This window comes from Anabrus simplex, chromosome 3, assembly GCF_040414725.1.
Source record: "Anabrus simplex isolate iqAnaSimp1 chromosome 3, ASM4041472v1, whole genome shotgun sequence".
Taxonomy (NCBI): domain Eukaryota; kingdom Metazoa; phylum Arthropoda; class Insecta; order Orthoptera; family Tettigoniidae; genus Anabrus; species Anabrus simplex.
In genome coordinates, this window is record NC_090267.1 from 275,545,922 (window position 1) to 275,571,378 (window position 25,457).

The 25,457-nt window shown below is 42.8% G+C and overlaps 1 protein-coding gene across 2 annotated transcripts in view; it reads left to right on the forward strand.

Annotated features, from left to right (window-relative positions):
• LOC136867221 (DNA damage-regulated autophagy modulator protein 2) overlaps positions 1-25,457 on the forward strand; it is a 189,339-nt gene that overhangs the window by 126,500 nt on the left and 37,382 nt on the right. For both annotated transcript variants that reach the window (XM_067144358.2, XM_067144359.2), the window contains exon 6: positions 6,189-6,346. In XM_067144358.2, coding sequence (XP_067000459.1) covers positions 6,189-6,346 — 158 coding nt within the window. The remainder of the gene's footprint in view (positions 1-6,188; positions 6,347-25,457) is intronic.

The following is a 25,457-nucleotide window of genomic DNA, read 5'->3' on the forward strand; positions in this document are numbered from 1 at the left end:
AATTTTATTCTTATTGTTCAGTAACGACTTACTAGATAGTCATGGGGAGAAAAAGTTGGCCTGTCCGGTCCTAGGGTTACAACAAATTCCAGGGTTGACTTTTGCTGATGATGTATTATTGTTGAGGTTGACAGCTGGAGGCCTGCAAAAGACCTTGAACGAGGTATGTTGTTTTACGAAGAAATGCTCATTGAGGATCAACAGTAAAAAGACTAAGGTGTTGGTCTGTAGGAAAGGGAACAAAAAGAATCCGGGGAGGAAGTGGACAATAAATGGGGAAGACATAGAGGTGGTGGATAAATTAGAGTATCTGGGAGTTTTGATAAGTAGAAATGGTAGCTGGGTGGAGCAGCTTAGGCAAGCCAAATGGAAAGGTCAAGCTGCACTCTCAGTAACTGGGATATTGGAGAATAAATTTCGGGGTGTAGGTTATGATATACAATGCATGGTGTTTAGTGCAGTGGTGTGCGGCTCCGGGCTAAATGGTTAGCGTGCTGGCATTTGGTCACAGGGGTCCCGGGCTCGATTCCAGGCAGGGTCGGGAATTTTAATCTTAATTGGTTAATTTCGCCGGCCCGGGGGCTGGGTGTACTTGTCGTCTTCATCATTTCATCCTTGTCACGGCGGGCAGGTCGCCTACGGCCGTCAAATCAAAAGACCTGTATCTGGCGAGCCGAACTTGTCCTCGGACACTCCCGGCACTAAAAGCCATACGCCATTTCATTCTTTCGGTGCACTGGTGAAGAGTAAAGTGCTGTATGCTTCTGAGGTTTGGAGGTGGAGAAAGAGCGTGGGATATTAGAGAAGATAAAGAGTAAGTTCTGCAAGATTGTTATGGGGTTGCCATTCTGTGCCGCGAGTGCAGGGATAAGGATGATTTGTAAAGAGTATATCAAGGTTGACATTTTAAAAAGAGTGCTTATTTACTGGTGCAGATTGAGAGAAGGTGAAGGGGACCTAATTCTGCAGTCGGCTTACCAGTATCAAATGAAGTGATTACTGGGTTGATAAGGTAAAGAACGCCTTAGATACACTGGGGTTAGGTGAGTTTTATTATACTGAATAGGGGAGGAGAAGGGGTACGTGTTGGAAACATGTGATTATGAGGGCAAGAGATATTGCTCAACAAGAGCTGATAGCCGAATGTAGGAAGAGAGCTAGCCTAAATATGTTTATGAGGGTAAATCAAGTGTTGAATTTGAGAGTGGCAAATGTAAATAGGACGGTGAGAACAGGTTTAATATGGTGATTTTAGGTATACCGAGCTCGATAGCTGCAGTCGCTTAAGTTCGGCCAGTATCCAGTAATCGGGAGATAGTGGGTTCGAGCCCCACTGTCGGCAGCCCTGAAGATGGTTTTCCGCGGTTTCCCATTTTCACACCAGGCAAATGCCGGGGATGTACCTTAATTAAGGCCACAGCCGCTTCCTTCCAATTCCTAGGCCTTCCCTATCCCATCGTCGCCGTAAGACATATCTGTGTCGGTGCGACGTAAAGCAAATAGCAAAAAAAGAAAGATTTTAGGTGTATATGAATAAAGGTTGGATGAAGTCAAAAGTAAATACGTTGTGTGTGTGTGTGTGTGTTGTGTGGTGATAAGAGAGAGGATTTTCACTTATTGACAGTATGTAAAGAAACGATTGAAGAGAAGCGTATGTTTATGACTGAGCAGCAGCTGAAGTTGATGGCTTAACCGTGTAATGGAGATAAGCTTTTAAGGTGGTTAGTGTCTGAATGGAAGTGTGCCGGTAAATTATGTAGATTTTTGAACAGAATTAGAAGCAGATGTACAGCCACCTTAAAAGCTAAATCTCATGTGTGTCAAGAGGAAAGAGACAATGAACCAGGCAACGGAAAATCCTGACGCATGTAAAGTGTGAAATTTCACTTGACTCAGCGCAGGAGAATGGTGGCCTTCCCCACTACTGGCTAGTAGTAGGTGAAAGGGGGTCGGTGAGAGCATGTGTTACCGGGCGGGAGGGGAGGTTCTTAGCATCCAGGTATTATGCTAGGTCAGGAGAGAGAGTTACATATGCGATCATTTACCCAGGAAGTAGGGAGGTATTGCTATGTCTGCTGTTGCAGTTTTGTTTTGTTTACTATGGGTATTTCTACTTGCTCCATAGAGATCGTTAGGTTCAAACACTGTATAGATCTGGAGGAAATAAAGGTATACTTACTTACTCACTAGTCCCATTAAAAAGAGGAATCGGAATGCAAGGTAACATCGCCTGTTAAGTGAATTTGGAGGTAAGTCATACAGTCTCAGGGCAATACAGACTGGGACCCTTGAACGTAATATGCACAGTATTGGACTTTTGTGCTGATCAGTGTCTAATAATGCCTCACCTAGGCATTACAGCATTTGATCGTATGCACATCGTTACACTGTGTTAGCAAAGGTCTCGTCGTGAGGAAAGTGATCCACCCGGGTGGTGTACATCATGGTGACTTTATTAAGACGTAAAACATGTTCAAGATTTGTCTCGCGGGCAAGAACAGAAGTTTGAGAATCTTAACTCATAAGGATCGAGAAGATTTCGCAACAGGGATGGGCGCAATGTCCTCCTGGCGGTAACTGGGAGTGCTGTCTCTACTCAGACAATCCGAAATCACCTCCATAAGGCCCACCTACACTCAAGAGTTCCTCGGCGGGTATCTACGCATACACCCAAACACCGTGACGCCACCGTCAGATACAAATAGGTTAGGAAACACTTGCACAGAAACCTAGCATCAGGTCATCTGCACTGACGAGTGCAGAATTTGTCTAACGCCTGATAATCGTCAGAGGAGGGAACGGAGAGATCGAAGTAACGTCAGACGAGTCATATACACCATACCACTGGTCCAGCAGGGAGACGAATCCGTCATATAATTGGGCTGTCATTATGTATGGACGCTGCTCATAATCGTTGAGGGCACTATGACAGATATACAATAGCGAGATTGAATTCTCCAGTCCGTTGTTGAGCCATACCGAGAACATATCGAAGACAATGCAAAACAGCAAAGCGCGCGTGCGCAGTTAACATCTTCCTCAGAGAACCCCAGGCCAATTGGATAAAATGCTATGTGGTGTTTGCTGGAATGAAACCGATTGAATACGCTTAGGACAGCTTGAAACAAGCGGTGCGAAGACCTCTCACCCTAGACGATCTTCGGAGGGCTGTTGTCGAAGATTGGGACAGTGTAAAGCAAGATAGCTACTACCGCTAGCTGGGCAGCATATCACGAAAGATCAAAGCATGCCTCAAAATACGGGGTGGAATAACTAAGACGTAAATTGTGATTTCCGAGTTTAGCATACGGATGCATATTTCCAAATAATGTGTCACATTTTTCGTATGTTTTTGTGTATTCTTCAAAGCAATCATGTTATTCTTTACATGTTTCTCCCACACTTTCAATTTCGTCGTAAGCAACCAGTAATTCAGCAATCTGGGTTGTACAAAGCTCTTTTTTGAGGTGTGTATTGGCCGGAACTTGAATTGCGGTCACCTTAGTGAGAAGTGAGTGACGATATCACTCAGCTACCACACCCACTGCAACTTTTCCTATTTCTCCCAAAAACCATTCCAGCAACCTCACTCTTCTATGATTAAGCTGTCAGCCTATCAGTACTGGTAATAAATTAGCAGAAGAAATACTCTGTATTTTATTTGTCATCTTCATGTCGGCTGTAGAAAATTTTAAAAGTATTGGGTAGCCTAATTAAAAATATGTCTCACAGCCGTATTTGGAATTGTATACTGTATGTTAAGTGTAATTAATTTTAATTTAATGAATCATCTTGGAGGCTGTTTTTACGTTTTTAATAACTACACTGATATAACCAGAAAAAATCGCTGTCGGCTTACAGATGACGCAGAGTGGGGCATAACATTTTATGCAAATGTGTCTCTGTAGTTCGCAAATATCTCTGCTAAAACATACGTCTATTCTTAGACTAGAGAATATATTTTTGTCCTTTACTCATAAAATTCCCAGATAAGGAATGCAAATTAAACTACTAGTCACTGTCTTTTATGATTTTTAATATTTTGTTTAGGTCGATCAAATACCGCTTAAAATCTCACTGTAATGAAAGCGAGGCAAGAAGCTTAGTACAGTATCGAACTTTTAAGTAGCACATTCGACTCAATAAGATAGTGGCTCCGTGGTGTTACGGCACTCCAAGTTGGAGGTACTGCGATCTTGTGACGAAAGTAACCGTTTACATTTATTCCTGTCGCATCGTCCAAAAAGACATGAGTGAGTCACTTACTTTGGTCTAGCTTCTTGCCTTTGAAAACTTCACGAAAACTGGTGCGTATGCAGACACAGTCGAATCCTTGCTAGCAGTCTAGCCTGTCCACTGTAGGATTCATTCTTTTTTACGTGAACACCTGACTCCACGCAGCGACTATGTTATTGTTAAGGATGTTCAGGATCGTGCATACAGTCCAGTGTGTTCCCTATAACCTTAACACTTTCAAGCTTGGGAAGCTTGTATGAAGTCACAGATTACTCTTGAACGAAGAGTTGAACTCTGTTGGAGAAATATTCAACCAACATCCCACCTCCTTCTGCTAATCAGTAACTGAACGTCTCACGTTACTGTACTGGAAACTGCCTCATAAGCTGCAGCATCCGCACCCTTTAGATCCATGTGAATATGTTTGTTATATGCTATTTTTACACAGTGATGAAGATAAGCAAGTATTCTATTAATACATTCGCGACTGAGTTCAGTATAGTTTTTCCTCCTCCCTACCGTAAGCGGAACATTAGTCTTCCGTATTATTGTGCTAGATAGTTAAAAGTACTGATAGTGTATTTTCGGTGCTTTTCCGCTTTCTTTTTCGTGTACCACCGTGGAATACGACGGCCCATACCCACGCGATATGCCTCCTTTTTTCGTCAAGGCTACCTCGAGTATAGCCCAGTTCTCATTAGGAGCATTAATTCATTAACAGTTGGTAAGAGTTGTGAAGTTTTCCCTCCATTATTTATGACTTCAAGAGTTATTTCTTATCGTTGTACTTCTATCATATTTATATAATTTCAGTAGTACAGATCCATTTTGCGGCATTCACAAGTGACAAATGAGCATTCAAAAGAAAGAGAATAGATATTAGCAGTGACGAATTGCACTCTCATTTTATAAATATCTATAATTTCTTTAAGAAATGAGTTTAAAATTTGTACGATGTGTGCGATTTGCAAATCCTGTTGCTGTGGTAAAATACGCCCTATTATTGCTGCCCACTTCATATTTTGGCCTCTGAGACGCCTGTTTTATGTCATTATACCAACCCAACAGGAGCTGCAGCAAGCTATTAATAGCCGTAATTTTTTTTTAAGTTGCTCTACATCGCACCGACACAGATAGGTCTTATGGCGACGAGAAAAAAAATATTAACATTAACGTTCATGTGTTAACTTATCTGGCTTATAGGCATCTTAGCTTATTTTCATTTGAATATATGCAAAAAAAGTATTTACAACTTATCTGTCTCTTTCCTCAAGCAGAATGAACAGTTACTTAAAGACATGTAGTAAGAATGAAATGAAATTGTTTTTAAGGTTAAAATAGTCACAATACCTCTTTTAATAGCTTTCTATGTTCCTGAAATGCTTTGCCTCGCTGTACATCATCTGTTATTGAAATTTCAATCACACTGATGCCTATCCTCAGTTTAACCGTCCTGATCCCCTTTATTACCGCCAGTGATTATTGGACGGCATATTTCTACATCTTGTATGTAGTGAACAATACAAGTAAGATTACACCTAGCACTATGACATCTTCTGCTTCCCTGAATGCCTACGGGGCAGCGTATCCTCACCCATTAGCATTGCATGACCCCAACTCCTTGTTACAACACTATCCAGCATTTTCACGTCTAATTTAGGCTTTTATCTCTTCATTACGACTGCCCAAAAGTCATTGTTCTCACTTGAAGGTATCTGATAAGTCTTATTTTAACGACCATTGGTTTCAGCGCAGCTTACAATTAAAACATCACGAGTCCACTAAGCATTCACTAGCATGGTGCAATGTCAACCATGAAACGCAGCGCTGTATTATCGGCGGAGATTTGCTAGGACTTAGATTTACTCCATTAATATTAAGAAATACTTTACTGCTTTCAGATTTTGCAGAATTTTCGAGAGAAACATTTTTATTTTTATTTTTTTTTACAGGAAAAGATAAGATGCGGTGGCAGCCTGAAGATGGCGGTTGGGAGTGGCACATCGTGAGCACCGCCTCGGAGTGGCTGCTGGTCATTTGCTTCTGCACTTTCATCCTGTCCTTCTCATTGGAGTTCCGTGGCATTTCCCTCGAGGAACCTGTCATTAGGGTAAGATGATATATTCAGCTTAATGTATAACAGCTTAAATTGCTTTGCTTGTGGTGCACATGCTTAAATAATGCTCCTAGCAAGTTTCTTTCACAACTTGTTTTACGTCACACCGACACAGATGGTTCGTATGGCGACCTACTCATGGTAGACAGGAAAGTGCTAGCAGTGGGAACAAAGCGGCCGTGGCCTTAATTAAGGTATAGCCCCAGCATTTGACTGGTGTGAAAATGGGAAACCAATGGAAAACGATCTTCAGGGCTGCCGACAGTAGGGTTCGAACCCACTATCTCCCGAATACTGGATACCGGCCGCACATAAGCGACTACCGCTATCGACCTCTGTCCTAGCAAGTTTTCTTTATGGATGCCCCGCTCCCCTCACCGCAACACCCATTCCGCCATTCGGGGGACGCCTTCGTCTTTTACCTGTTCCCCCTTAAGCATTTTAGGACACTCTTGATCAGGGATGCACACCAGTAGCGGCGATTAGGAGGGGAGAGGGGTGGCGAATGCCCCAACCCCCACTTTGTGGACAAAAAAAAGTTATTCCATTTTAGCCGACTGAAACTGGGTATTACTAAAAAAATGTTTGTATAAACCCTCTTGTCTATTCAGATAATTCTTTCCGTTGCGGAAATACGCACGGAATGTAGTTCATCGCGGCTATACCGCTTTTCACGAGAGTTTAATCCTGATGTAAACAAATAGCCAGAGCACCTTGCCTATGCACGTGAACATAGACGTAGTTGATTGGAGGAGCAACCGTCGCACTCACTCGAAGAAAAGTAGTACGTCGCATTAATTTTCTTTTCTTTTAGTTGATTACATTTAGAGAGTTTGGAAGAGTACGAAATCAAAGTAAAATATGGATGTCATATATACCGGTGTATATATATGGTTTTGTTTTAATAAAATAGTGATTAAATAACGAGAAAAGAAGGCACAAGGCGTGGTGTAATACAGGAAGTCTTCTCGTAGTGAGGGAAAGTCCCAAACTGTACAGCGTGCAGATAAGGTGTTGCATCTTGCAAGCAGCAGTCAGTGTCAGTATTCATAGTGAGAGAAATGGAAGTAAGACCATCGCGTGTAGTGAAGCACAAAAGAGGAAAACCGCTCAGAAGTGACCATAGGCAATGCGTCGTGAATGTGTTCAATAAACCAAGTGAACAGAATCCAGGTTTAGTCGTTTATTCAGACGTTCAGATCTTCGCACTGTTGCCGTATGTGATGCACAGCCCTGTACGTCGGAATACGAGACGTTAACGGGGTGGAGATCTGTACTACACGCTCAGCGAATCACAACTCTTTCGTTGGTGGAGGCGAGGACGTACCATGCTTACATCAGGATTAAACTCTCGTGAAAAGACATATAACCGAATTGTACAGCGCCACAGCAAGTAGTGGAGACTAAAGCTGGGAGTCGAGCTAGTAATACCGATGAGTAATTAGGTTGTAGCGGTAGAGCGCACCACCGATCCCCTCCGCTTACAACTGCAAGTACTCGCGGAGGACCAAAGCCCAGTGTAGCGCACGACACATGCTTAACAAGAGGAGAGCACGACGTTCGGACCACAGATCATCTTCAAACTTAGTACACTTTTAGTAGTCCATTAGGACAAGATAATGTGCAAATAGAAAGGCGTACTACTAAGGCGTTTTCGAGAAAATCGCAAGAGAAGGTTCACGTCGAATATGTACCGGTGCGTTGCGGTCACGAGCACGAGATGGTGACGGTCGAGTGATTAGCGTTCAAGCTCCGTAATCGCTGGATCACTGGATCGAGTCCTGCTCATCGCTTTTTTGTTTTTCAACACTGGTCATATTCTTTCATATATATTGCAGGTCAGAGCGTCCAGGTGCAAAGCAGTTTCGGGTACCTTACCCGATTTCACCGTCAGGTATGAGGGATTTCGCAAATCACGACAGCCATACCTTTTCAGGAAACTTTATGCAATTATGCAATTATAAATGATATTTTTTTGTAGTCCACCTCTGTGGTGGAGTGGTTAGTGTGATTGCTGCCAAACCCGGAGGCCCGGGTTCGATTCTCGGTTCTGCCATGAAATTTGAAAAGTGGTACGAGGGCTGGAACGGGATCTACTCAGCCTCGGGAGGTCAACTGAGTAGATGGGGGTTCGATCCCTCCTTAGCCATCCTTGAAATGGTTTTCCGTGGTTTATTATTTATTTCTCCTCCGGGCAAATGCCGGGATGTAGGCCCCTACCTAATGTGAGGCCGCGGCCGCTTTCTTCCCTCTTCCTTGCCTATCCCTTCCAATCTTCCCGTCTCTCCACAAGGCCCCTGTTCAGCATAGGAGGTGAGGCCGCCTGGGCTAGGTACTGGTCATCCTTCCCAGTTGTATCCCCGACAAAAACTCTCGCGCTCCAGGACACTGTCCTTGAGGCGGTGGAGGTGGGATTCCTCGCTGAGTCCGAGGGAAAATCCTACCCTGGAGGGTAAAGAGACTAAGAAAGAAAGAAATATTTTTTTTGTAATGATAAAAATTAGTAAAGAGCCAAATAACATACGAAATTCAATAAAAGTTCATGCAGATATACCTTTTCTTCATTATATTACCTTTGAATTGTAATATATATGAAAGAATATGACCAGTGTTGAAAAACAAAACAAGCGGGACTCGATCCAGCCAGCCAGCGATTACGGAGCTTGAACGCTAACCACTCGACCACCGCCGTTTCGCGCTCATGATCGCAACGCTCCGATACGTATTCGACGCGAAAACTTCTCTTGCGATTTTCTCGAGAACGCCTTAGTAGTACACCTTACTACTTGCACATTGTCTTGTCCTAATGGACTACTAAATGTGTACAAAGTTTGAAGATACTCCGTGATCCAAACATCGTGGCCTCCCCTTGTAAGAGTATTATACCTGTATTCAATCTATGCTTCTTAATTTGCGTCTGTATTTCCTCGGCTTGTGTTTTATAGATAAAGAAAAGCACATTAGATAATAATTGTGGCATTAGTTTGATATTTAATCCCATTTTTAGACGGTATTCATGTTTTAGAATATTTAAGGAACTGCATACATTTGTACAGAAATTTGTACCACAAATGCCACGAAAACCGTCTGATGCATGGCATTTATTTGAAATTACTGATGATAAAAATCATAAAAATGCAAATTTTACGGCCGTATTTACGCGACGGGTGGTGGTGTATCAACTTTATGAGATTATATCAAGAGGCATCACAAGGATGAAATGAGCAGGTCGGCTTCTCCAGCAGAAAACATTGCTGCATTCAGCAAAACAGTTATGTTGTGAGCAAAAGGCACTGAATTGACGTTGCCATACCAATAACGTATTTAAACGTGCCGCCACATTACATTCACTCGGTACAACCGGGGGATGATGTCACAACAACTGCTCCGCTCCGCACCGCTCCGTCCCCACCAATAGTGGAGACCCGCGGAACAATGCGTAGCATGTGCTGCGACGAAGAATAGTAGGGGTATATTTTTGCCAAGGACACCCGTATTCCTCAGTCTGCCAGTCTCACTCAGTCAACGTGTCTGTTCAGTTCTATCCAGTGACTGTTACTTTGCTACTGTGTAGATAAATACTAAATGACTTTTAAAGTGTATAGTCACTCCGTACTTCTATTTTATTGTAATACGTGCATAATTATTGCTCCATTCGTGAAAGTTTTATTACATAGTACTTACTGCACTACAGTTTATAGACTCAACCTTTACATCTATATCGAAATTCGCTCAGAGAGCATAAAAATTTAACATTTTATAGCGTTTTTCGTGAATTTTTATGTCTACCCCCACTGCCTATATCCTTTGGACCTGGTACTTTTTGTTGTCTATACATTTTTGTGCCTCCCCCCTCTCCCCACTTTCTATTCCCAATCGTCGCTACTGGTGCGCACAAAAGCAGGTCTCACCGTACGTTCGAAACTATACTGCTAATAATAAGAGTTGGTGTCTGACATTTCTTAGAGGGAGGTCCGTTTACTGCCTGCCGAGGCGGGATAAAGGGAGTGGCTGTGTGGTTGTCATGGAAACGAGGGTGGGGCGACTGCGGTTGCCATGGAGATAAAACTTCAGGGCAGCTCGTCTTGCTGGGAGTTGCCAAACCTGTCAGTGTCTCTGATAAGATCCTGATTGTTTGTATAAGAGTGATCGCAAATGGGACGACACCGCCTGGCCAGGTAGTCTACAACAGATCACAGCGGTCAGAATGAAGGAGGGAACAAGTGAGCCGGAAGCGAGGGGTAAGAGCATGTAGAAAGGAATGCTGCAATGTGGCAACATCGTGAAATGGCACGTGCAGTGTTCCTCCCTCCAACCTTACCTGTCAGACGCCAACTTTAGTTAAGTCTAGTATAACTCGAAGTGCGGAGCTGCCTTATTTACAAAGCAGATTGGCTGAAAATTACCAAGGCCAGAATGGACTCTGGTAGCGTGCTTCGTTTGTAACGGACAGGTGTGCTCGTGTATAAAGACAATGGAATACATTTTATACATATTGGTACATTAACATTCATAAGCTTCATAAGTTCTAATGAGGAAAATCATGTTTGTGTGGAAGGGTTACAATTACAAACAAGCAGCAGAGTGACGACTGTGTGTGAAGGGAGAGTTGATGGCTACGAACTACAGTGTGTTTTTATTTATTTAGCGTATGGCTAGGGATACAGCGTCTATTGTTGTAAGATCTACACTATATACGTATGTCCAATTGTTTGTATAGTCTATACCTCTGGAGACGCAAAAGCAAAGTCACTAGCACTGCCATTGTATTTTCTAGTCCTGCATTCTTCGATGATGTGCTTCACTGTCTGTTGTGTAGCGCCACAGTCACACTCAGGCGTTGGGATTCTGCTCCACTTGTAGTGGAAGACTGCACAGTTCCCGTGGTTTGTTCGGATCCTGTTCAGTGCGGATCATAGTCTACGAGGGAGGTTGAAACCCGGCGGCGGCGTCTTCTTCACAGAAGACATTGTCGGGCAGTATTTGTCGTTGAGTCTCTTGTTCCATTCAGTGGAAGTTTGGTAGTTGCTGTTCCACAAGTTCATGGCATCTCTAGTTAGTGGTTTTCTCGAACGCGGACTATTAATATTCGCATCGCCGATGTCACTATGTATCGGGAGTTCTGGGTTATTCACTATTTTACTGAACTCTCCTAGGAGAGCATCTTTACGTCTGAGATCTGGAGGAGGGATATGACTTAACACTGGCAGCCACTGTGTGGGAGTAGATTTGATTGTGCCAGTGATGAGACGCATTGTAGTGTTCAGCTGGGTATCTGTGATGTTTGTGTGGGCACTATTTAGCCAAACAGCAGCGCAAAATTCAGCAGTCGAGTACACCAACCCTAAAGCTGAACATCTCAGAGTTGCAGCTGTATATCCCCAAGTTGTTCCACACAGCTTATGAATTATATTGTTGCGAGTTCTTACTTTGTCAGAGACGTTCAGGAGATGTTGTTTATAAGACAGTGTTCTATCCAGTGTGACTCCTAGATGTTTAGGGTACCTAGTATGTCTCAATTTCTGGTTGTCCATGTACACATTTAACTCCCTGTTAGCCATTTTATTGTTTAGGTGGAAGCAACAAACTTCAGTTTTGCTAATGTTTGGTTGGAGTCCCCATATTTTAAAGTAGTATGCCAGTGTCTTGTGGTCTTCAGTCAGGATCTCTTCTGTTTTCTCAACTGTTTTGTCCGTGATAGCAAGTGCCCAGTCATCTGCGTATCCGAATTTCCCTGAAAGTGTCTTCGGCATGTCTGCAATACATGAACTAAACAGTAAAGGAGCGAGAACTGACCCCTGTGACAGACCGTTGTTCAGCGGTTTTTGGCTGCTTACAGCTGTCCCATTGTACACACGAAATTGTCTTTGACTCAACATTTTGTTCAGGAGTCGTGCAGTTGTCCTACATGGGACTTTTTTCAGAAACTTGTCGAGTAATCCATCTTTCCAGACTATGTCATACGCTGCTTTCAAGCCCGCCAGTTCCATTGGAATTTTCTTGAGTATCTCGGGACCAATTCTGTTGAGCAGAAGTCTTTCTAGTAGTTTATATGCAACGCTGAGCAAGGCAATAGGGCGCTGATCGACGAGGACGTGAAATGGCAGCGGGAGGCAGAAGCTACAACACGTGCTCCTGCTCCCAGAACTATGATTTGTGTATTTCTGCAATGATGACAGAAATCTTTACTCAGAAATGTTGTTAGACAGTAAAATCTAGCGATATAATGATTTGAAATTGTTCTTAGCACCCTACCATACAATATGTGTTGTCTAAGGCACTAGAACATGAGTTCTGAAACCCAGACTGGCGGACCATTAAACCAAAATTCACCCTCATGGTAATGTTGCCAGTTTTACAATACTAAATGTTTAAATTTTCGAATACAAGTAACAAACGACATTGCTCTACGTCGCACCGACACATATAGGCTAGGTCTTATGGCAACGATGGGATAGGAAAGGGCTAGGAGTGGGAAGAAAGCGACCGTGGCCTTAATGAAGGTGCATCCCCAGCATTTGCCTGGTGTGAAATTGGGAAACCACAGAAAACCATCTTCAGGGCTCTCGACAGTGAAATGCGAACCCACTATTTTTCGAATGTAAGCTGATAGCTGTGACCCAAACCGCGCAACCACTTACTCGCTATGCTTTTATTAATACTAAAATGAGAAATATAGCGAGTTCAAATCTTTGGTGAAATGACGCTTGAGGAAGTGGAAAGGATAGTAAATGAATTCCATTGTTATAAAGCAGCAGGGATAGATTAAATTAGACCTGAAATGGTTGAAATATAGTGGGAAGGCAAGGATGTAACGGCTTCATAGAGTAATACGATTAGCATGGAATATTCGTAAGGTACCTTCTGATTGGACGAAAGCAGTAATTGAACATGAAGGATTGCAACAACAATCGAGATATTTCATTGATTAGTATACCATTTTGGATGAAAACTAGTGTGCTTTCAGACCACAGAGGGACTGTCAAGATCTTAGATTAAGTATGCGCCAGGTTATTGAAAAATGCTACGAGAGGAATAGACAGTTATGTTTATGTTTTGTATATCTAGAGAAGGCATATGACAGAGTACCGAGGGAAAAGATGTTCACCATACTGAGGGACTATGGGATGAAGGGCAGATTATTAAAAGCAATTAAAGACATTTATGTTGACAAGTAGGCTGCGGTGAGAATTGATGGTAGAATGAGTTTTTGGTCAGAGTACTTACAGAGGTTATACAAGGGTATAATCTTTCACCTTTGTTGTTCACAGTTTGCATGGATTATCTACTGAAAGGTACAGTGACTCGCATAATTATACGGACTGACATGATTTATTACATTTTCCTTTGTATTAGTAATTTCAGTAATAATAAATCACTGATAACCCCCTGTGGGTAGGGGACGCAGATGAAGAATACACCCACGGTATCCCCTGCCTGTCGTAAGAGACGACTAAAAGGGGCCCCAGGGGCTCTCAACTTGGGAGTGTGGGTTGGCGACCACGAGGTCCTTCGCTGAGTCCTGGCATTTCTTCCACTTACTTGTGCCAGGCTCCTAACTTTCATATATCCTGTCCGACCTTCCTTGGTCAACTTTTGTTCTTTTTCTACCCTGACGGTAATAAAGCATTCGAGGCCTAGGGAGTCTTTCATTTTCACGCCCTTCGTGTCCCTTGCCTTTCTTCGTCCGTTATTTCATTTTTCGAAGTGACGGATCCCTACTTTTTTCTCTTTGTCTACGCCCTGTGGGTGGGGGATGCAGATGAATACACCCACGGTATCCCCTGCCTGTCGTAAGATGCGACTAAAAGGTACGACCAAGGGATGATTGAATCAGAACCATGAAACTACTTGTGATTAGTACCATCATGCGGGGAACACCATAGGTCGCCTTTACTAGCGAGTGGTACCACTCTGTTCGGTACTCAATAGTTTTGTGATTAGTAGCAGCAGAGAGTGGTTCACTGTGGGTTTCCAGTACCTGTGATTAGTATCACTAAATGCGGAACACCACGGGCTTACGTGGCCCGTGATTAGTACCATTATGTGAGAAATACCACGCGTCTGGGCGTTGCCTGTGGTTAGTAACACAATATGAGCGACGCCGTGGGTCTTCGTTGCCTATGTTTAGTACCCACTATATGAGGAACACCACGGGAATACCGGCGCCCGTGATTAGTACACCTAGGTGAGGAACACTATGGGTTTGCGTTGCCTATGAGTGGCGACATTATGTGAGAAACACCAAAGGTCTGCGTTACCTGTACGACGTACAATACTTGTGAGTAGTACCATCATGTTTGGAATACCGTGAATTTACGCTACCTTTTATTAGTACCGCAACTTGAGAAATTCTATGGTTCGACTTTACTAGTGATAAGTGCCGTTATGCCGACCGTTGACGTGGACATTGACCCCTTTAGACAAGCATCATCGATTCAGGATTGGGCTTTGGAAGCAGTCCCTTGGTCAGTAATATTTTCTGCGAATGTGAGGCATTGCGGGTCAGATTCACTGATTGTTTAAAATTCATATTCATGCTTCATCATCACGTTTTTAATTCTGATCAGTGGATGAATTTTGTACTTTTAAAATGTGATCGAATTTCGTCTCATTTCGTACCATAGGGGCTGATGGCCTAGCTGTTAGGCTCCTTTAAACAACAAGCATCACCATCAAAATCACTGATATACATTGAATACAAGTTTCTGTAAGGAATATAAAAACTAAACGTCAATCATTCTTCTAATGAACACTGTCAATGAAAATATAATAATTAAAAAACAAAATAAAAACAAAACCAATAGTGCACAAAATTATTCGGACACTTTCCTTTTTTACTTATGATCCTAAAAGTTCAGTGCCTGGTTGTCTTTCCTTTCATTTTAATTACTTCCCTGAGTCGATTTGGCATGCTCTCCACAATTTCCGGGTGTAACCGGGAGATATCTTCTGCCACTCTTCTTGAAGTCGGTTTTTCAGCTGTTCTCTAGATGTGATTGTTGTTTTACTTATTTCTTTAACAACTTTGTCCCAAAGGTTCTCAATCAAATTCAAGTCTGGTGATTAAGGCGGAGGATGAAGTCATTTGGGCAAGTAAGCAATAACCACACCCTTACATTCCAGGCCATATGCTTTGGGCTGTTATCTTGATAAAAGTTAAAATGTTCACCAATCCCCACATTTTTGCCACTCATTTTCATATTGTCCGTCTGTATTCTAAGGTATTGAAAGTGGTCAATTTTATCTTCAATAAAAACTAATTTACCAACTCCATTCGTCGACATTCACCCCCACAGTATTACATGTCCACCGCCATCTTTCACTGTTGCTTTCAGATTTTTCTCTTGAAGTTCAGTATTAGGACGCCGCCAAACTGTTATCCTCTCATCAGACTGAAATATGTTCAATCTACTCTCATCAGCAAATATAACGTCATTCCACCACTCATTGTCCTCTCTAACATGCTCTTTGGCAAACAGCATTCTCTTTCTTCGATTTATTTGATTTATGAAGGGCTTCCTTCTTGCAATACGGCCGTGAAAGTTACCTCTTCTGAGGACTCCCTGTATTGTTTCGGGATGCACTTTCTTTCCGGTGTCTGCGGCAATCTCCGCAATGAGTTTTGGAGCAATTAACTTGGGTTCCTTTTTAGTTTTTCTGGTGATATCTCTCTTCTCTCACAGAAAAAGTTCTTGGACGTCCCGTATGCGGTAGATGTTCAATTCTATTTTCCACCCGGAATCTTGTGATAATATCAGAGACTGTACTTTTCTTCATTTGTAACATTTCAGCAATTTGACGATAACTTTTACCTTTAGCATGGTGGAAAAATTACTAGCTGCCGCTGTTCGATTGTACTCTCTTCCTCTGCGGGCGATTTTCTCTTAAGTTGTGCACAGTACTCTAACTCATTGAATGTTTACGTTCATACTGTCCGTGGCTCTTCTACACACGACCTCTGCATGGCAACTGACTTGTGTCCGAATAATTTTGTTGAAGCACGTTAACTGCGTTCTGAGGTTCCAGGGTCACTGGTTCTCTCGTGTTTACTAAAAATACACATTTCAACGCCGTGTTGAATCTGTCAAATTAGGTTCTGTCAGAAACTAGTTTGCGTGTACAATATTTTCTCTGAACCATGAGGCCAGTGTGTAGCAAAAGCTATAATTAACGTGTCCGAATAATTCTGTGAGTCACTGTATAAAGTGGCAGGGAGAGATTAAGTTCGGTAGAAATGTAAGCAGTTTGGCCTATACCAACGGTTTGATCTTAGTGGCAGGTTGTGCTGAAAGCCTGCAGTCTAATATCTTGGAACCTGACAATATGTGCAATGAGTATGATAAAATGAACCTACCTTTCCAAGACTACACTGATGTCAGTAGGCAAGAAAAGAAAAAAATAAGATAACTGAATGTCAGGTTGGGAATACGAAACTGCAGCAGGTAGATAATTTAAAATATTTACAATGTGTATTCTCCCTGGATTGGTAGTATAGTAAGTGAGATTGAATCAAGGTGCAGCAAAGCTAATATAGTGAATTTATAGTTGCGATCAACAGAAAAAAATGTCAGCTCCAGACGAAACTATATTTACACCGATCTGTTGTCCGAGTCATTGGCTGAACGGTCAGCGTACTGGTCTTCGGTTCAGAGGGTCCGGGTTCGATTCCCGACCGGGTCGGGGATTTTAACCTTAATTGGTTAATTCCTACGGCACGGGGGCTGGGTGTATGTGTTGTCTTCATCATCATTTCATCCTCATCACGACGCGCAGGTCACCTACGGGAGTCAAATAGAAAGACCTGCACCTGGCGAGCCGAACCCGTCCTGGGATATCCTGGCACTAAAAGCCATACGACATTTCATTACCGGTCTGTTTAAAGACCAACTTTGTTTTACGGGAGTGAAAACTGTGTGGACTCAGGAAATTCTATTCATAAGTTAGAAATAACAAACATGAAAATAGCGAGAATTGTCGCTGGTACAAACAGGTTGGAACAATGCCAGAAGGGTAGGGCCTACTTGTAGTGAGCAGATAAAAATTAGACCTAAGAATGAACTGAATTTATGAAGCTCTAGGCATAAACTGGCTTTCCTGGTGGGTCATGAGAGGTGAATGGAGGAGGATAGCTTACCTACGACGATGATAATGGACTCGGCCATGGAGGGTAAGGGAAGTAGAGGGAAGCCAAGAAGACTGTGTTTAGACTCAGTTTCTAATGATTTTAAGATGAGAGGTATAGAACTAAACGAGGCTACAGAACTAGTTACAAACAGAGTATTGTGGCGGCGTTTAGTAAATTCAGAGTCTTGCAGACAGAACGCTGAAAGTCATAGCAGTCTCTAAATATGTATGTATGTATGTATGTATGTATGTATGTATGTATGTATGTATGTATGAAGAAAATCTTAATTTCCGGATCCTTGACTGAATGGTAAGCGTAGTGGCCTTCGGTTCATATGGTGCCAGATTTGGTTCCCGGCTAGGTCGGGGATTATTTCCCCTAGTTTTGGGGGCTGGGTGGTTTTGTTGTACTCAATACACATTTTCATTTACAACACACCACACTATCAACCACCATAGAAACACGCGATAGTGAATACATCTCTTCACAAAGGATTGGCATCAGGAAGGGCATCCGGCCGTAAAACTGGACTCAATCTACATTGATGTCGACCTCAAACCATAAGAAGAAGATAATAATAATGTTATTTGCTTTACTACTTTTACGGTCTTCGGAGACGCCGAGGTGCCGGAATTTAGTCCCGCACGAGTTCTTTTACGTGCCAGTAAATCTACCGACACGAGGCTGTTGTATTTGAGCACCTTCAAATACCACAGAAGATGATGATGATGATGATGATGATGATGAAGTACACATAATATTCTGTACTGCTGTCGACTTGCATCAGAAATCAATCAACAGAAACCTTACTGCGAACTCTGCTTTTTACTTTTTTTTTAATAATTCTATAGTCGACTATTCTCGAACTGGCGACGGAGAACTCTCCTTTTTAATATCATCCACGTAATTTATTTCACATTGATCACGTTATGCAGCCGTCCCTTCTGTATCCTTTTTGTGCGACGCATGCTAGTTAGCCCTATCTGCCCGCTGGTCATTAAAGCTAATATGAATGCCTCTTTAGACCCTGATGACCTCCAGTTTCAGTCTAACGGCAGCACGTGCCCTGTCCGTATCACGTGCGTTACAAGGAAAAACATTAAAAAGAATGTATGTACAATATACAGTATATAGCGTAGCAAAGTTACAGAACTAATAAAGGATAAGGTTAGCAAACGATAACATACACGCGGTACAAACTTTTTCCGTCTCTGTGAGTGTGCAGTCTTATGGTATGGTGAAAATCGGTTAAATTTGCCCCTAAAAATCAAACATGAGTGATTTAAGTAAGAACTATCATTAATTATAATAATAATAATAATAATAATAATAATAATAATAATAATAATAATAATAATTGCTTTACGTCTCACTAACTACTTTTACGCTTTTCGAAGACGCCAAGGTGCCGGAATTTTGTCCCGTGAGAGTTATTTTACGTGCAAGTAAATCTACCGACACGAGGCTGACATATTTGAGCATCTTCAAATATCAGCGGATTAAGCCAAGATCGAACCTGCCAAGGTGGTGGTGGTGGTGGTGGTGGTGGTTATTGTTTTAAGAGGAAGTACAACTAGGCAACCATCCTCTATACAACACTAATCAGAGAGAGAAAACGGAAGGGATCCGACACTTCGAAAAATGTAGGTATCAGCCAAAGAAAGATGAAAGACTCCCTAGCCCTCGGAAACCTAATAGCGTCAGGGTAGGAAAAGAACAAGAGTTGACCAAGAAAGGTCGGATAGGATAGATGAAAGTGAGGAGCCTGGCACAAGTAAGTGGAAGTAATGCCAGGACTCAGCTAAGGGCCCCGTTGTCGCCAACCCACGCTCCAAAGTTCAGAGCCTCTGGGGCCCCTTTCAGTTGCCTCTTACGACAGGCAGGGGATACCATGTTTGTTATTCTACCACCCCACCCACAGGGGGAAGTTGGGATCAGAAGGCCAGCGCCTCAACCGTCTGAGCCACTTATCCCGGCAATATCATTACTGGAAACATGAATAGTTACTTGCGAAAATCATCAAACATTATCAAAACAAACAGAATCTCCATGCAAGCATCAACAATGGAGAACCACTTACCTGACTGCACTAAAACGATCCTGTCCTGGTGTTTTTTTCTTCGCGACACTCTTGATCTCCTGGAAACGTTTCCACAGATACCAGATGGTATTCTGAGCAGCCCCAAGCACTCTCGCAACGTACCCCTGCGGCAATGGCCTTTTCTCAGTATGTGTAAGTTGTGTGAGATCGAAAGAAGAATGCATTATTTTATTTTATTTGTTTAAATGTATTGTTACTCTCAGCACCGTCCGGAGCCGTCTGCCACGCCGCCAAGGAGAGACTCGGCAGCTTCACTCCCTGGAATCGCGCATACGCTCTCAGATTTGCCTCATGCTTTCTAAACCTGGCCAAGGCGTTGTTCCGGTTTCCAACTCTTTGTGTTGATTTGTGTTTTCGAGTTTACATTTTTTTAAATATGGGTACTGAAAACATAGTAAAACCATTATTAAACACTAGTTTTTCATCACGTTCTTATAGTGAAAAATAGTCCAAGTGATTGACAGTGGCCGACCATGTCCAGCCATTTTCAGGGCTGCCGACGGTAGTTTAATATTTTGTACTTTAGTTTTGCAATATTCAGTACCGGTACATAAGATATTACAATGGTGAAGTGATTGAAATGGCCGAAGTACGTATTTCATCGTTGAAAGAAAATCGTCATCATCCGCAGACTTTCTCTTTTCTCCCTGTGCCTTTCTATTATTCTACATTAATTCATTTCGTGATCTGAGTAATCTGGTAAAAAAATAGGGGTGTGTGGCGGAGAGGGGATCTTCGGACTTATTTTTAATCCACTAATTTCATCTACAACAACGCCTGAACTTCTAGCCCAGGAAACGCCACTGGTTTCCTCGCGGGTAGCCTTCGTCAAGCAGTGTAAGAGTACACTTCGACGATAACCGCTTTGCCCGTTGCTTAACTCGGCCCACAGATCAGCCAAGAGTTCTAAACAGTATTCTGCACAGACCAACTTCCTCACATACTTTGAATTGAAGCACACGCATTCTTCAACTGACAATGCCGCCTCCCAAACATTCGGTTGGCAGTGGAGTCCTCTGTTACGTAAACAGGACATGTTATTGCGTCGTAATAGCCCGATTCTCACAGCACTATGCACGAGTACTACAGCCAGACCTACAGCAGGCTTCTGGAGTGCGAGTTAGTCACCAAACAACCAGAAACAGGCTTCGAGAGGCCAATTTACGATCCCGACGACCCGTTGAAGTACTTACAGTGAACAGACGACATCGTGGCAGGAGACTGCAGTTCGCTAGAGATCATCTGCACTGGCAGCTAAGACACTGGCGTCCTGTGCTATTCTCGCACAAATCCCGTTTCTATCGTTCAGGTGGTCGTCTGCGAGTCTGGAGAAGACGTGGGAGTGATTTCATCCGACAGCTGTACAATCTACCGCTGCTTATGGAGGTGGATCTGTTATAGTGTGGGTAGGCATAAGTCTTGACAAGAAAACCGATCTCCTGTTCCTTTGTTAATCCTTAACTGCTCTTCGGTACATCGACGAGATCTTAGTGTCACATGAGATTCCTCATGTGAAGCAACTTGGTGGAAACGCAGTAAATGACATGGCGTATGGCTTTTAGTGCCGGGAGTGTGCGAGGACAAGTTCGGCTCGCCAGATGCAGGTATTTTGATTTGACTCCCGTAGGCGACCTACGTGTCGTAATGAGGATGAAATGATGATGAAGACGACACATACACCCAGCTCCCGTGTCAGCGAAATTAACCAGTTAAGGTTAAAATTCTCGACCCTGCCGGGTATCGAACCCGGGACCGCTGTGACCATTTAGCCATGGAGCCGGACGGAAACGCAGTATTCATGCATGATAATGCTAGAGCGAATGATGCCAGCATCGTTCGGAGATTCTTGCAAGAGCCCTACGTGCAACGAATGGAGAGGTCATTCAGAAATGCCGACTTGAATCCTACTGAAATGGTCTGGGACCAATTGGAGCAACGCATCCGAGCAAGAAATCCACCACGGCCAACGGTACAAGCCCTTGAGGACGCCCTTTTGGAAGTGTGGGGACAACTTATGGCGACTTATGAGAAGCATAAGAAGGCGCTGGAAGCTGCTATCCATCGTGGGGAGACAATACTCCTCATTAAGACGCTTAATTATCATGAAGCCATATTGGTGTATGACGAGGGACACCTTTGTTAGTGACTCGTTGAGCAATGACGTCGTGTACGAGTGTCCAAAGAGTGCTTTTCATTTCACTTATTAATTGTTACAAAGAAGAATGTTTTCATTTCAGTATGTATGCTTATCACAAAATGGACTAAATTTCTATTCTGTATATTTTTGAACAAACAGACAGGATCATATTGCAGGTGGGTCTACCAAAGAACACTCATAGTACAAGTTCTAGTAGGCTATTATTCGTTGATATTTCTCGAACGTTGCGATACTCCTGAAAACTGGTCAGGGTGAAGCAATGGGAAGTCTTGTTTGCCAGAGTGATACCGTCAGGGTCACAGTCAAGTATTTGGCAACCTTTTAGTACACTCTTCACTAACTTAAAACTGACCTCCCTGCTGAGGCTATACGTCACATCTCGATATGTAACTGCGTGTTAAAGTGCTTGTCTTGTCTTCCCAAAATTCTTACGACCTGATTGTACATCCATGGAGCCCATCAGGTCAGTCTAAAATTCATTACGATCGTGGCTCAGTCGGGTGGTACTTGAAGGTGCCTCTTGTCGGTACATTTACCGGCACGTAAAAGAACTGCTGCGGGACTAAATTTCGGCACCTAGGCGTCTCCGAAAGCCGAAAACTTAGTGTGACGTAAAGCCAATAATAATAATGTTTTTATGAAGAGAAATCGTAAGGAACAAATTAGAAGTACATGGTAATTACTGGGAAGCGCAAATCACACTTTTACAGACGTATCCTGCCGTGTAAAACCTGTGGCATATCCCAATAAGTAGAGCTTGAACGATTGTCTAAAGCTTCTTTAGAAAGCACATGGATTGAGTACCAGTAGAATTCCGAGTTAACAAAACCCGATTTCTTCATTTTTACCATTATTTTGGATTTTTCTATGATTAATCATGCTATGGAATTAAAATTAAAAATACGAATAACGTTACAATCACGCAAAATCAACATACGTAAGAACACACAGCAACACCGCTACTAAAGCAGACTTAACTAATCCCAAAGAATTTACTTAACTTGGACCTCGCAAGATATTATTCCTTTAACGTCACAATAATTATTCGCCCTCTGTTCTCCTACATGCTTACACTTGCAAAATTAAATGCATACTTCATCGCGCCGATAGATTTACTGGCGCGTAAAATAACTCCTCCGTCTCCGAAAACCTTAAAAGTAGGTAATGGGGCGTATTATTATTATTATTATTATTATTATTATTATTATTATTATTATTATTATTATTATTACTATTATTATATGAGATCCGTGCTCGCAAATATAATTTTTATGACCTATTATAGGACCTATATGTCGTTTGACGTAACTGTAAGCAGTTCGTTGTTAATAAGTCTTAGAGCCTCCATCACGTATATGTATCCACTTCTGCTTAAGGAGTACGGTATATTGCATATTCGTTACCATGAGAACGTAGCGTGAGGTTCGATTTTGCAACTTGATTATGACTGGTGTCCAAGTCCGGCTCCATGGCTAAATGGTTAGCGTGGTGGTCTTTGGTCACAGGGGTCCCGGGTTCGATTCCCGGCAGGGTCGGGATTTTAACCTTCAATGGTTAATTTCCCTGGTACGGAGGCTGGGTGTATGTGTTGTCTTCACCATCATTTCATCTTCATCACGACGCGCAGGTTGCCTACGGGAGCCAAATCAAAAGACCTGCCCCTGGCGAGCCGAACACGTCCTGGGATCTCCCGGCACTAAAAGCCATACGCCATTTAATTTCATTTACTGGTGTCCACAATGCTAAAGCCAAAACTCCAAAAATGATCGGTGTTATTGGCTGAAGCCCATTTTAAACCCCGTAATTGCGTTAATGCTCAAAACAGCCGACATGCTCAATTGCCGTTGTAAGTTGTACAAGTGGCTCGGCCTATCTTTTTCTTCTATGAAAAAGTCAAAACTATACTTGCTCCTTTCTTCCAAGAACTTAGCGATGAAGAAGGAAAAAGTCTTATGTTTCTTTTTAGCAGGACAGGACAGCAGCTAACACTGCTAGAAATTTGGTGAATGAGAAATTCAAAACCGTGTAATCAGTCGTTGCTTGTGGACCACTAGATCACCTGGCAATCTTAAAAGAAAGGTTTTTAACGAGCGATTTGGCCATGCGGTTAGGGGCGCGCAGCTGTGAGCTTGTATTCGGGAGATAGTGGGTTCGAATCCCACTGGTGGCTGTCCTGAAGATGGATTTTCGTGGTTTCCCATTTTCACATCAGGTAAATGAAGCGGCTGTACATTATTTAAGGCCACGACCGCTTCCTTTCCACTTCCCACTGGCAGCCCATTCCTATCCCATCGTCGCCGTAACAACCTATCTGTATCGGTGCGACGTAAAGCAGAAAAAAACTTTCTTATTTCCCGTCATTCAATTATCTAGGGTCAACAGTAATGTGGATTAAAAACAGTTTTATGGCCAGATGCTCTTCCTGGTGTCAACCCCATGTGGAGGAATGTTTTCACTTTCGTTGTAGGTACTGAGATTGTTTTGCTTTTAATTCTTTTTACTAATGGCTTAACGTCGCACTAACACATTTGAAAATGTTCGACAACGAAACGACTTACTAGCACATTAATATTATTAGTAGTAGTAGTAGTTGTTGTTGTTGTTGTTGTCAATTCCTGGAACGGATTGCAGTTATAATATAATTTCGTGTGGCTATTTCTAGTCGAGTGCATCCCTTGTAAGACAGACCCTCCGATGAGGTTGGGCGGCATCTGCCACGTGTAGGTAACTGCATGTTATTGTGGTGGAGGATAGTGTTGTGTGTGGTGTGAGAGTTGCAGGGATGTTGGGGACAGCACAAACACCCAGCCCCCGGGCCATTGGAATTAACCAATGAAGGATAAAATTCCCGACCCGGGCGGGAATCGAACCCGGAACCCTCTGAACCGAAGACCAGTACGCTGACCATTCAGTCAACGTGTCGGACGCAGCTATAATTACAAACTCGTTTTAAGTTTATAACTATAAACGGAAAAAAACCCGCAGTGATGCAGAATGTAGAATTATATATATTTTTAAAGCAAACAGCATGAAAATTGGCCTAGTAGGAGTCGTTTGCGAATTGTAGATAGAAAGCATACTTCTTGTATATGGGAAAATAGTATTAGGCATATGTTCATGTTCTTCTTTATCTGTTTATTCTCCAGGGTTGGTTTTTCCCTCTGACTCAGCGAGGGATCCCACCTGTACCACCTCAAGGGCAGTGACCTGGAGCTTCAGACTCTGGGTCGGGGATAAAACTGGGGAGGATGACCAGTACCTCGCCCAGGCGGCCTCACCTGCTATGCTGAACAGAGGGCCCTTGCGGGGGAATGGGAAGATTGGAATGGATAGACAAGGAAGGGCGGGGGGGGGGAAGCGCCGTGACCTTAAATTAGGTACTATCCCGGCATTTGCCTGGAGAAGTGGGAAACCACGGAAAACCACTTCCAGGATGGCTGAGGGTCGAATCCACCTCTACTCATTTGACCTCCCGAGGCTGAGTGGAACCCGTTCCAGCCCTCGTACCACTTTTCAAATTTCGTGGCAGAGCCTGGAATCGAACCCGGGCTTCCGGGGGTGGCAGTTAACCACACTAACCACTACACCACAGAGGCGGACAAGCATATGTTAATTTGGTTAAATAAAATACTAATTATGCTTGAAATAAAAGAAAACATAGTTTTGGCACATATACATGTACATGAATTTCATCTATATATTTTTTCATAATAATCGG